Below are 14,125 nucleotides of genomic sequence, written 5' to 3' on the forward strand. Positions count from 1 at the left end.
ATAATTGAACAGGAAAATGGTGATACATTTGAAATCGAAAATTTAGAAGATAGTTTTGACAATGATGAAGTGAATGAGAACCAATTCCAACAGTTTCCAGTCTTAGAAGGAGAACACAAGAGACGAGCCATAATAAAAATGTTAAATGAAATGTCAACATTAAATAATTTTTAAATTTTTTCAGGTAATTTAGTATTTTTCTTTCTACATCATTGAGAAAATTAACCTGTATATTAATTTTAGGTCTGCAAAATCTAACAAAACCCTCACGTCCTGCCTACCCTACGATGACTTGGAAAAGCCAAACAGCTATTGCTGTCGGCGAAAGCCAGCAACCAAAATGCCTTAAATTAACAACTTTTAATTTGATTTCATATTTTAAAGCATTAGAAACTGTTAAGGTCTTCTTTATTTGTATATATGTATCTTAAAAGACACAAAATATAGGTGAGGATTAAAAAGTTCTTATGCCTTTTTATATTTTAACTCTAGTTCGTACATTTTGAGTTTTTGTTCTCTTTCATTTTCGCCAAAGCAAGTCGTTCATCACGTTCAATTTCTAGCTTTTTCATCTCCAATTCCTGTTTTTTTCATCCAGTCAAATTTTTGCTTCTCCATGTCCAATTTTGCTTCAAGCATTCCTTGTAATACGCCGGCAGAGCTTGCATTTGGATTTTGCTTTTTCTTTAGGCTGTGTTTCGATGTCATTCTTTTTTTTTAATTCTCAATCTCTGAGTCGCCGTTGAAGCTGCTTGCATTGTTCGATGATAATTCCAGTGATAAATGAACGTCTGGCTGTGGAGTGTCGGGCGGAATAGGAGTACTGGCTGATATACGTGAACTCGAGCAACTATTTGAAATATCACCAACATTATCAAATAAAAAAACCTCCTCGCTGTCTTCATAGAGGAAATCTATATTGCTACTTTCAATTATAACCGTAGGGTTCACGCCCTTTCTGAGCCCAAAAATCTCGTCCAGTATTTCGAAGAAGGGACAAATATTTTGAATGTAGTCTGCGAAATTTGGTTTAATTTAATATCGTATTTAAAAGACAAAGAAAATAAAATACCCTTGACGCTTTCTTCTTCTCCATTTTCAATTAATCCAGCTCCTGTTTGACTACGCCATTTCACGGCCTCCATATATATTCCTTTTAAATAGCGCATTTTGCTTTTCATCACTTTCCAATTAATGTTTGCGAGCAAAGGGCACTTAGCAGATATTTTCGAATAAAATTTTTGTGCAATAGGCTTCTGTATAAAAAAAAATTATGCATTTATAAGCCAATGAAAAAAAAATAAGATACGAACCTCAAATGACTCCGGGCGGTCTTTTATTTCTCCGCACACTTCCTCCAAAAGGCTTCTAGTTTGCTCACTGCTCCAACGATGTGTTGGTGCTGCCCGGAAGCGCTCAGCTTTGACCTTTTCTTCTAATTCCTGAATATAAAATGTATTTCTGTAATTTTCATCTTCACGAGAAATTTAAGTAATACTTACTGATGCACTCATCACATTATATAAAGGTTGGTTTTTATTGGTGGTTTTTATTTCTTTAAATTAAACAAAATTTTGCAACAAGCACAAATGTTTGACCGTTCTTTTTTTTATTTGCAAGTAGTGTTGCTTGCACTAAAAACTTTACTTTTTTGAAGCACTAAATGTAAATTATTTTTGTGTAATGGCAACACTAAAACAAAATATCAATTTGTGAAGGAAATACGCGTCGAATTTGCCTCATAGTTTTATACGAAACGCGTAAACTTTTTTTCATACAAATTTTGACAGCTCATTTATAAGGCACAGAATTTTACGAGTTTAAAAATTTTACGAGGCATTTATGAGTTTGATGGAATACCCTTATTGAGTTTTTATTATAAAGTGATTATATTTTTTGGTTATCATGCACTCATATTGAAACAAAGTTTGAGTTTTCGTACTGTACGGTATACTTTACACTATATTATAAATCTTCTGACCGTGCGTTTGCCTTGAAACTGCTCCTAAACGGATGGACCGATTTTGATGAAATTTTGTGTGTACGTTCAAGGAGATTCGGGAATGGTTTAGATTTACAATATGGTCCACTGGAAAATGTTTTTTTAATTATTTTTTCATGTTTAATCAATTTTTAATTTTGGAATGTTTGACTGATAGATGGCGCTACCATCGCAGTATCCAATATTCAAACCTTAAATTGGCGTAAACGTATATTAAACAAAACGATGCCAAAGTAAAAGGCGACATCTGTGGATCAAGTTTTTATCACATCGCTTAATATTTATCAAAAGAAAAGATTGTCATATAGTATTTTGAAATAAAAGTCGTATTTTTTGAAATATTTTCCATATAATAGAAATAGTGGATGCAGTTTTTCATTTGTTAAGTCGATTTGGGGTGAAATTAGGTTCATTGCTTTAAAAAAAAATTTGGAATTTGTTACTATTACGAAGTACATATTTTACATAACTCTTTATAGATTCATTGTATATATTATTACTACAAAAAAATGCCACGTCTTCGTGGAAGAGCAAAAAAACATTGGTCGACGTTCTCATAATGCGCAAATTTTTATATGGAATAAACAATCAAAACATTGGGAACCACGAAAACGAGGCCTTCCAGTCCCAGGATTTCACAATATATTTACGGCAAATACTTTAGGCCGACTCTACACAGTTCATCCTAAGCAACGTGAATGCTATTTCCTACGTTTGTTATTGATCAACATTCCTGGACCGACATCCTTCCAATCTTTGCGTACAATTAATAGTAGTGTATGCAATACTTTCTTCGATGCCTGTCGTGAGTTACGTTTATTGGAAGATGATAATCATTGGGATCTCACGCTTGCAGATGCAGCACTGAGCTCATCGCCGCATCAAATTCGTCAATTATTTTCAATAATATTAACAACGTGTTTTCCATCTGAAGCATCTGCACTGTGGAACAAATATAAAGACTCAATGAGTGACGATATTTTGCATCGTATTAGAATAACCAATCAAAATGTCAATATTGAATTCTCCGCTGAGATATATAATGAGGCATTAATATTTATTGAAAACTTTTGTATTCTGATTTCAAACACGCCGCTCATACAGTTTGGCATGCCAGCGCCGAGCCGCCCAGCAGCAGATGTTCAGCGTGAACAGCAATTTGATATAAACTCTTTGGCTACTTTTGTTGCTAATAATGAACAATTGCTTACTGCTGAGCAACAAAATGTATACGATAAAATCAACCTATCAATAGCAGCACAACAAGGGAGTTTCTATTATTTGGATGCACCAGATGGTACTGGTAAAACATTCCTTATCTCACTGATACTTGCGAGCATTCGTTCACAAAATCACATTGCAATGGCGTTTGCATCATCAGATATTGCAGCCATTCTTCTTGATGGTGGTCGAACTGCCCACTCAGCACTGAAATTACCTTTAAATATTCATATAAATCCCGACGCAATGTGTAACATAAAAAAAATTCAGGAACGGCTGAAGTTCTAAAAAAGTGCAAAATTATTATTTGGGATGAATGCACAATGGCCCATAAGCATCCGCTAGAGGCACTCGATAGAACCCTGAGAGATATAAGGAATAATCGTAGGCTTTTTGGTGGTGCTCTGATTTTGTTGTCTGGTGATTTTAGACAAACCTTGCATGTCATCCCACGAGCAACATATTCGGACGAAATAAATGCATGTTTGAAAGAGTCCTATCTATGGCGACATGTCAGTAAATTAAACCTTACAATCAATATGCGTGTTCAATTCCAAAATGACCCATCAGCGTCACGATTTGCTGAACAATTGATAAACATTTGTAATGGTGAAATTCAATTGTATGGGGATACGCAATATATTCAACTTCCAGAAAACTTCTGCACTATGGTGGCTACCAAAGAAGAGTTGATGCAAAGTATTTTTCCAGAGATACAATATAATTATACAAACCATACATGGCTACGTGAGCGAGCTATTTTAGCTGCAAAAAATTTAGATGTTGACACGATCAATTTCAAAACACAACAGTCACTGCCTGGTAATGAATTTACATTTAAATCAATTGACACTGTTGTTGATCCAGATGAAGTTGTCAACTATCCTGTTGAATTTTTAAATTCACTGGATTTACCTGGAATGCCACCACATAACCTGCGATTAAAGATTGGCTCACCTATAATTTTGGTTCGAAATTTGAGTGCGCCAAAATTGTGTAATGGTACGCGATTAGTCATAAAAAAAATCATCAAGGTGAAGATGTACTTCTACCACGGATTCCAATGATTCCTTCAGATTCGCCGATACCATTTAAACGTTTACAATTTCCAATACGCTTGGCATTTGCTATGACTATTAATAAGGCACAAGGTCAAACGATGACGATTTGTGGACTAGATTTAGAAAATCCGTGCTTTTCTCATGGCCAATTATACGTTGCGTGCTCCAGGGTGGGAAAACCATCGACTTTATTTATTTATAAGTCCAAAAATATTGTACATCCGATGGCATTACGATAATTTCAGTATTTGTAGATAATTAACTCTGAGAATAAATACCCGTTATTAGAATAGTTTAAGATCCAACTTTTTCACTAAACGACTTCGAGTTTTTGTTCAACACAGCTTCGACATTTAACATCTCTGAAAGCATATTAATACACAATACTCACATGCTATCGATTGGTTTACGTCTGTCGGGTCCGCTAGTATTATTATATAATATTAGTAATATATGTATATAATTATTAAATTTAAAAAAGAAAATATACATATGCATGGATAGAGGAATTTTTGCGAAAAAGAAGAATTTCAGCGAATTGCCTTATTATCACATGGCAGCGCTCCATTTCGTCATAATTATTGATAAACAAATGAGGTTCAAACGAGTGTAAAATGTAATTTTTAAAATAAAGATTTTTTAGATAAAAAACCTGCTAAAGGTGTAAAATGTAGATTTATTTAAAAGTTTATAGTGTAATTTAATTAATTTGAAGTGAAAAATGTGTATGTGTATTCGAATTTTGCGAATTTTTTAACTTTAAGGTTGAATATCTCGTAAACTAGGCGTTTGCGGTACCTATCCTCTTTCCAACGGTACCTTCAAATCCCGGCGCCAAAGAAATCGGAATTGTGCCATAATGAATTTTATGGTTATATTTTTAACTTTTATATCTACTAACACTTCACTAAATCGTTTCTTACCATTTATTTTATATTAAATAGTGCAAAAATTACTTTTATTCAACAATTAACTTTTTTCATTTATTTTTGTTCGTACAATAACAAAAGGGTTGCATTCTAACTAATAATCAGAGCTACCTTACGTTCATATTTTACAGAAGAACCAAAAGAAATAAAGAAAACAAATAATACCCCAATCACAGGAAATATATAACACATCAGTTTTCCGCAAAAAAGCCCTCGGTCAGACCAACACCTGGGCGTGGTTAGTTCTTTTGCGTTGGCGGTCTTCGGCCGCGCTTCAAAAAAATAACCCTCAGTCGGACCAACACCTAGGCGTGCTTTTGCGATGAACTCCTTTTTGAGTTGGCGGTCTTCGGCCGCGCTTCAAAAAAATAAAACTTGGTCGGACCAACACCTGGGCGTGCTCAATTTTTTGCGCTAAACTCCTTATTGCCCGATCCAACACCGTGATTTATCAAGATAATAAGAATTCCGAAAGATTTTACATTACTGATAATGAATTTAGTTATGACGTCATAATCTTTCTTTTTTCTTATTTTTATTCCATTACAAAATATGGTAACACTAATTTTTTGCTTTTTTACAACCACTTTCTTATTTTATGAATAAATGGATTTTAACTAAAAATCGAGAAACACGCATTTTAAATAGTTGATTTTTTGACCTTTAAATGCAAATATCTCAAAAACCATAAATCAGCGGCAACTATATGTATATATAATCCCGAAATCCGAGGATGCTATTCTAAATCGAAGCCGATTTATATTTTCTTATGCTCAAGTTATACTAGGAAAATTTCCAAAAAAAATTTTTAATTCCAAATTTTTTTAAAATTTGAAAAAAGTGGTTTTTAACTAAACAAATTTTTCTTTAAACATATGTTCATACTTAACTTTTCTTAGTTTTTTTTGTTTTAATAGAAGATAATTTAATGCCAAAGATAATAAACTTTGCCCCAAACCCATGCGACGTTTAGGTTTTTCTATCCTGCCCGCCAATTAAGAAAAATCGTACAAGTGAAAAACCGAGAAATCGCACGTCAAAATTTTCGCTTTCTGCCCAAGCTATCTGCTAGACGCTCGGTCACTATTTCCCTTTTAGACAATATTTCGAATTCCCATATATGTGTAACATTGGGAAATTATTCTTAGATAATTTTTAAAGAGATTTAAACAAAAAAATTTAATTTTTTTAAGCTTCTAAAGCAGGCTCCCCCCTTAAAGAAGATTCACAAAACGTAATTTAACACCCAAATGCGTCTTTATTAATTCGATAAATGTTATCTCCTAAAATCTTTCCTTAATTCGGAACTTAATAGGATTGCTTCCAAATGTATTCATTTGCAAGTTTTGTTAAGAGATTTATAGGGTAAATTTTAGAATAGCATCCCCGGATCTGGGGGTTAAAATGGGTATATACGGATAGAGGAGGTCCTCCAGATCAATAATATATATACATGTAGTCGCCGCTGACTTATGATTTTTGAAATATTTGCATTTGAAGTTCAAAAATTCAACTATTTAAAATCCGTGTTTTTCCCATTTTTAATGAAGGCTTTACTTTGCGGAGTGGTAAAGAAACCGATTTTCCGTATAAATGGGGTATGTGTGGATAGGGGAGTTTCTCCAGAGGAGGAATATCCAAAAATAATATAAAAATAGCTAATATTTTTTTAAATATTCACGTTTAAAAGTTTGCACTAAGAACACACGGTATTTCTCCATGTTTTACTAAATTTTTTCACGTTTTTTAATTCGTATATTTTAATATATATTCTAAGTATTCAAATAAGCTCACATTTCACATTTATTTTGTAATTTTTCAGCTAAATTTAGTAATATATTTATGGCTAAAAAGTTTAGAGTGTTTATATTTACGACGAAAACCAGCTTTGCCACACTTTAAAAAACAAGAGTGAAGGATTTTTCAGCGTTTCACAGCGTTTTTTTTTTTGTTTGTACTTCCAGTGATTCTTTTTTCTTTATTAAAGATTAAGATTTTTCAAGCTAAAATTGAATATGTGAACACTTTTCCATATACATAGTACATATATGAATATATGAATAATATGTGATTTATACTTAATAAACACAGATAAGTAAAATCGTGTGATAATAACAGGTTGGCCATCTAACGTTTTAAATTTGAATTATTTATATTTCGACATTGGAAACGTCAAATACCATTTGGTCAGTGACAGATATTCAGTAAAAAGTCTAAAATTTACAAAATTGATCGCTATTGACTATTCTACAGTTTACTGATCGAGCAGAAGATCGTTTGACCGAGGATGGTCAATTTTACCGAAAAATCATCTTTTCGGACGAGGCTCATTTCCCCCTCGATGGTTACGTTAACTAGCAGAATTGTCCCATTTGGGGCACAGAAAACCCGCACGTAATCGTCGAGAAGCCAATGCACCCAGCACGAATCACTGTATGGTGCGGATTTTGGTCCGGTGGAATCATCGGACCATTTTGCTTACAAAATGAAGAAGGAACCGCGACCATCAATGGTGTGCGATATCGCGCAATATTAACCGAATTTTTCTTCAAGCAAATTGAAGAGGAAGACTTGGACAACGTATGGTTCCAGCAGGACGGCGCTACGTGCCATACAGCAAACGCTACACCCACTCCTTTACGCCCTATTTTCGAAATTTAAAATTTTATATGGCCCACCCTGTATAATAATATTTTGTATGATTGTAATATAACATTTTTATATACATATTACAATTTTATACTATCTTTCTCATTCTGCGTTGGCGGCTTTCGGTCGCGCTCTAAAAAATAACCCTGGCCGACCGAATACCCGGGCTGACTGAAGTACTTTCGCGTAGTACTCCTTTCTGCGTTGGCGGCCTTCGGACAGAAAAAATAACCCTGTCCGAGGGAATACCCTCAGCGACTGAAGTACATTCGCGTAGTACTCCTTTCTGCGTTGGAGGCCTTCGGCCGCACTTTAAAAAAGTAACTCTGGCCGAGCGAATACCCAGGCTGACTGAAGTACTTTCACGTACTACTCCTTTCTGCGTTAAAAATAAAAAATATATTGAGTTTTTATTATAAAGTGGTTATATTTTTTGGTCAACATGCACTCATATTGAAACAAAATTTGAAAACAAAGATTTTTAGGTAAAAAACCTGCTAAAAGTGTAAAATGAGGATTTATTTAAAAGTTTATAGTGTAATTTAATTAATTTGAAGTGAAAAATGTGTATGTGTATTCGAATTTTGCGAATTTTTGAACTTTAAGGTTGAATATCTCGTAAACTAGGCGTTTGCGGTACCTATCCTCTTTCAAACGGTACCTTCAAATCGCGGCGCCAAAGAAATCGGAATTGTGCCATAATGAATTTTATGGTTATGTTTTTAACTTTTATATCTACTAACACTTCACTAAATCGTTTCTTACCATTTATTTTATACTAAATAGTGCAAAAATTACTTTTATTCAACAATTAACTTTTTTCATTTATTTTTGTTCGTACAATAACAAAAGGGTTGCATTCTAACTAATAATCAGAGCTACCTTACGTTCATATTTTACAGAAGAACCAAAAGAAATAAAGAAAACAAATAATACCCCAATCACAGGAAATATATAACACATCAGTTTTCCGCAAAAAAGCCCTCGGTCAGACCAACACCTGGGCGTGGTTAGTTCTTTTGCGTTGGCGGTCTTCGGCCGCGCTTCAAAAAAATAACCCTCAGTCGGACCAACACCTAGGCGTGCTTTTGCGATGAACTCCTTTTTGAGTTGGCGGTCTTCGGCCGCGCTTCAAAAAAATAAAACTTGGTCGGACCAACACCTGGGCGTGCTCAATTTTTTGCGCTAAACTCCTTATTGCCCGATCCAACACCGTGATTTATCAAGATAATAAGAATTCCGAAAGATTTTACATTACTGATAATGAATTTAGTTATGACGTCATAATCTTTCTTTTTTCTTATTTTTATTCCATTACAAAATATGGTAACACTAATTTTTTGCTTTTTTACAACCACTTTCTTATTTTATGAATAAATGGATTTTAACTAAAAATCGAGAAACACGCATTTTAAATAGTTGATTTTTTGACCTTTAAATGCAAATATCTCAAAAACCATAAATCAGCGGCAACTATATGTATATATAATCCCGAAATCCGAGGATGCTATTCTAAATCGAAGCCGATTTATATTTTCTTATGCTCAAGTTATACTAGGAAAATTTCCAAAAAAAAATTTTAATTCTTAGTTTTTTTTGTTTTAATAGAAGATAATTTAATGCCAAAGATAATAAACTTTGCCCCAAACCCATGCGACGTTTAGGTTTTTCTATCCTGCCCGCCAATTAAGAGAAATCGTACAAGTGAAAAACCGAGAAATCGCGCGTCAAATTTTTCGCTTTCTGCCCAAGCTATCTGCTAGACGCTCGGTCACTATTTCCCTTTCAAACAATATTTCGAATTCCCATATATGTGTAACATTGGGAAATTATTCTTAGATAATTTTTAAAGAGATTTAAGCAAAAAAAATTTAATTTTTTTAAGCTTCTAAAGCAGGCTCCCCCCTTAAAGAAGATTCACAAAACGCAATTTAACACCCAAATGCGTCTTTATTAATTCGATAAATGTTATCTCTTAAAATCTTTCCTAAATTCGGAACTTAATAGGATTGCTTCCAAATGTATTCATTTGCAAGTTTTGTTACATTAGTAAACATCCCTGATAAATAAATAAGATGAAAGATTAACTTTCAATGAAACGAAGCTATAGTACCCTATACAATTAAGAAGGTTTCAGTGTTAGCACCTGGGTAAATTCGGATGTAACCGAACATTTTATACTCTTCAAACTTCCACGAATCAAAAGCAAAACATTATTTAAAAAAAAGTTTCGATAGAATTTAACAGTTTCTTTTTGATGAAATCGTAAATAGATTTCAAACAAATTTGGTAATTTATTAAATTAAATTATAGGTTATTTTTTGATGAAATCGTAAATAGATTTCAAACAAATTTGGTAATTTATTAAATTAAATTATAGGCTCATAAAGAGCGTTTCAGGTAATGCAAACTGCGCAGTATGCATGATGCAACCAGTTCGAAAAAGCAAATCTGATACCTTTGCCGAAATCGAAAGTTCGGAAAAGCATCACTGTGTCAGCTGTTGCGCAGAAATGCGCAAATTTCGAAAAGTAGTTGCACAAAAAAGTTATAACAGCCAACTGTGTTAGCTAAAATGTCATTGTAAGTTGTATACATATGTTAAGTTTAATTTTAATATTATTGATTTACCGTACTTGAGGATTTTTTTAAGTTTGTAGAATATAGAAGAAAAAGATTACGTCAAGTGCATTACACTATCAATTTTGGAATTATCTTTTTAACTTTAAAGCTATTCGCAAATAATAAGTTTCTTCTTTTAGCATTTTGTGTGACTTTTGGTTGAAATACTCTGCGTTGGCCGTTGAAAATTTAAGGCTAAACTTCACAGGATCATTTCTGTAGTTAGTCTTCATTTACATTTTTTGGAAATCGACCCGCGATGACGAGGTATATCGTTTTATCTGACATCGTGAGGTTTATGAACTTCACTTCTAATTTTGACTTGTGGCATATTAGAAATGATGTTTTTTCGTAAATCGCTCACTTACAACGCATAAAACGACTTCTGAGTGGTGATTTTAATGAATAAATTCCAAGGTTTTACTCAAAAATAATGCAGTCAATAAGTACAGTACGCTTTGGTATGCTTGCGCATTATTTTTCTTTCGTTTGTCTTTCATTTCTGCAAATTCTCAACTATTTTGTGTGACTTTATTTCTTTCGTTTCTGTTTCATTTCTGCGAATTCTTTGTGTGATTTTAGTTAGAAATACTCTGCGTTGGCCGTTGGAAAGTTAAGACTATACTTCTCAGGATCATTTCTGTAGTCAGTCCAGAGAACTTAAAAGTATAGAGAAGGTGCAGGTTCGACTGCGATCATTGGATAGATTCTTCTCCTTCTTTACTGGCGTAGACACCGCTTACGCGATTATAGCCGAGTCAACAACAGCGCGCCAGTCGTTAATTCTCTTCGCTACGTGGCGCCAATTGGATATTCCAAGCGAGGCCAGGTCCTTCTCCACTTGGTCCGTCCACCGGAGTGGAGGTCTTCCTCTTCCTCTGCTTCCCGCGGCGGGTACTGCGTCGAATACTTTCAGAGCTGGAGTGTTTTCATCCATCCGGACACATGACCTAGCCAGCGTAGCCGCTGTCTTTTAATTCGCTGAACTATGTCAATGTCGTCGTATATCTCGTACAGCTCATCGTCCCATCGAATGCGATATTCGCCGTGGCCAACGCGCAAAGGACCATAAATCTTCCGCAGAACTTTTCTCTCGAAAACTCGCAACGTCGACTCATCGGTTGTTGTCATCGTCCAAGCCTCTGCACCATATAGCAGGACGGGAATTATGAGCGACTTATAGAGTTTGGTTTTTGTTCGTCGAGAGAGGACTTTACTTTTCAATTGCCTACTCAGTCCGAAGTAACACCTGTTGGCAAGAGTAATCCTGCGTTGGATTTCCAGGCTGACATTGTTGGTCGTGTTTACGCTGATTCCAAGATAGACGAAATTATCTACAACTTCAAAGTTATGACTGTCAACAGTGACGTGTGTGCCAAGTCGCGAGTGCGACGACTGTTTGTTTGATGACAGGAGATATTTCGTCTTGTCCTCGTTCACTGCCAGACCCATTTCTTTTGCTTCCTTGTCCAGTCTGGAGAAAGCAGAACTAACGGCGCGGGTGTTGAGACCGATGATATCAATATCATCGGCATACGCCAGCAGCTGTACACTCTTATAAAAGATTGTACCTGCTCGATTAAGTTCTGCAGCTCGAACTATTTTCTCCAGCAGCAGATTGAAGAAATCGCACGATAGGGAGTCGCCTTGTCTGAAACCTCGTTTGGTATCGAACGGCTCGGAGAGGTCCTTCCCGATCCTGACGGAGCTTTTGGTCCCGCTCAATGTCAGTTTACACAGCCGTATTAGTTTTGCGGGGATACCAAATTCAGACATTGCGGCATAAAGGCAGCTCCTTTTCGTACTGTCGAAAGCAGCTTTAAAATCGACGAAGAGGTGATGTGTGTCGATTCTCCTTTCACGGGTCTTTTCCAAGATTTGGCGCATGGTGAATATCTGGTCGGTTGTTGATTTACCAGGTCTGAAGCCACACTGATAAGGTCCAATCAGTTTGTTGACGGTGGGCTTTAATCTTTCACACAATACGCTCGATAGAACCTTGTGCGCGATGTTGAGGAGGCTTATCCCACGGTAGTTGGCGCAGATTGTGGGGTCTCCTTTTTTATGGATTGGGCATAGCACACTTAAATTCCAATCGTTGGGCATGCTTTCGTCCGACCATATTTTACAAAGAAGTTGATGCATGCTCCTTATCAGTTCTTCGCCGCCGTGTTTGAATAGCTCGGCCGGCAATCCATCGGCCCCTGCCGCTTTGTTGTTTTTCAGGCGGGCAATTGCTATTCGAACTTCTTCATGGCCGGGTAATGGAACGTCTGCTCCATCGTCATCGATTGGGGAATCGGGTTCGCCTTCTCCCGGTGTTGTGCTATCACTGCCATTCAGCAGGCTGGAGAAGTGTTCCCTCCATAATCTAAGTATGCTCTGGGCATCGGTGGCTAGCTCACATTTGGGGGTTCTACAGGAGTATGCTCCGGTTTTGAAACCTTCTGTTAGCCGCCGCATTTTTCGTAGAATTTTCGAGCATTACCCCTGTCGGCCAGTTTATCAAGCTCTTCGTACTCACGCATTTCGGCCTCTTTCTTTTTCTGTCTGCAAATGCGTCTCGCTTCCCTCTTCAACTCTCGGTATCTATCCCATCCCGCACGTGTTGTGGTCGATCGTAACGTTGCGAGGTAGGCAGCCTGTTTTCTCTCCGCTGCGACACGGCACTCCTCTTCGTACCAGCTGTTCTTTTGCACTTTCCGAAAACCTATGGTTTCGGTTGCAGCTGTACGTAAGGAGTTTGAAATGCCGTCCCACAGTTCCCTTATACCGAGTTGTTGACGAGTGCTCTCAGAGAGCAGGAATGCAAGCCGAGTAGAAAATCTTTCGGCTGTCTGTTGTGATTGCAGCTTCTCGACGTCGAACCTTCCTTGTGTTTGTTGGCGTGCGTTTTTTGCTGCACAGAGGCGGGTGCGAATTTTGGCTGCAACAATATAGTGGTCCGAGTCGATGTTAGGACCTCGGAGCGCACGCACATCTAAAACACTGGAGACGTGTCTTCCGTCTATCACAACATGATCGATCTGGTTGGTGGTTTTTCGATCCGGAGACAGCCAGGTAGCTTGATGTATCTTCTTGTGCTGGAATCTAGTACTACAGATAACCATATTTCGGGCCCCGGCGAAGTCGATCAGCCTCAACCCATTTGGGGATGTTTCCTCGTGGAGGCTGAATTTACCGACCGTATTGCCAAAGATACCTTCTTTGCCCACCCTGGCGTTGATGTCGCCAAGCACGATTTTGACATCGTGGCGGGGGCATCTTTCATAAGTGCGCTCCAAGCACTCATAAAAAGCATCTTTGGTCACATCGTCCTTCTCTTCCGTCGGGGCGTGGGCGCAAATCAGCGATATGTTGAAGAACCTCGCTTTGATGCGGATTGTGGCTAGACGATCATTCTCCGGAGTGAATGATTGTACTCGGCGACGGAGTCTCTCTCCCACCACGAATCCAACACCAAACTTGCGCTCCTTTATATGACCACTGTAGTAAATGTCACAAGGACCTACTCGTTTCTGTCCTTGTCCCGTCCATCGCATTTCTTGGACGGCGGTGATGTCAGCCTTTATCTTTACGAGGACATCTACCAGCTGGGCAGCGACACCTTCCCAATTAAGGGACCGGACATTCCAGGTGCA

At 36.8% G+C, this 14,125-nt stretch overlaps 1 protein-coding gene and 2 pseudogenes across 1 annotated transcript; 2 read left to right on the forward strand and 1 right to left on the reverse strand.

The window, feature by feature from the left end:
- Positions 1–578: 578 nt before the first annotated feature.
- On the reverse strand, positions 579–1,181 carry LOC125775594 (uncharacterized). The gene is made up of 2 exons (XM_049446242.1): positions 1,073–1,181; positions 579–1,016 (listed from the first exon to the last, which is right to left on the reverse strand). Exons 1-2 carry the CDS (start codon positions 1,179–1,181, stop codon positions 718–720), a joined length of 408 nt encoding a protein of 135 aa, XP_049302199.1. The 3' UTR covers positions 579–717.
- Positions 1,182–10,675: 9,494 nt separating this feature from the next.
- On the forward strand, positions 10,676–10,878 carry LOC125775874 (small nucleolar RNA U3; annotated as a pseudogene).
- A 221-nt stretch (positions 10,879–11,099) lies between these two features.
- On the forward strand, positions 11,100–11,217 carry LOC125776001 (small nucleolar RNA U3; annotated as a pseudogene).
- Positions 11,218–14,125: the final 2,908 nt, after the last annotated feature.

This window comes from Bactrocera dorsalis, chromosome 1, assembly GCF_023373825.1.
Source record: "Bactrocera dorsalis isolate Fly_Bdor chromosome 1, ASM2337382v1, whole genome shotgun sequence".
NCBI classification, from domain to species: Eukaryota; Metazoa; Arthropoda; class Insecta; order Diptera; family Tephritidae; genus Bactrocera; species Bactrocera dorsalis.

What these genes read in the sequence shown, in the direction of transcription:
- LOC125775594 (XM_049446242.1), bottom strand. Translation starts at nt 1,181, where the DNA reads ATGAAAAGCAAAATGCGCTATTTAAAAGGAATATATATGGAGGCCGTG. An exon ending in AGAAGAAGAAAGCGTCAAGG is followed by an intron (nt 1,017 to 1,072) that starts GTATTTTATTTT and finishes CAAATTTCGCAG; the next exon opens with ACTACATTCAAAATATTTGT.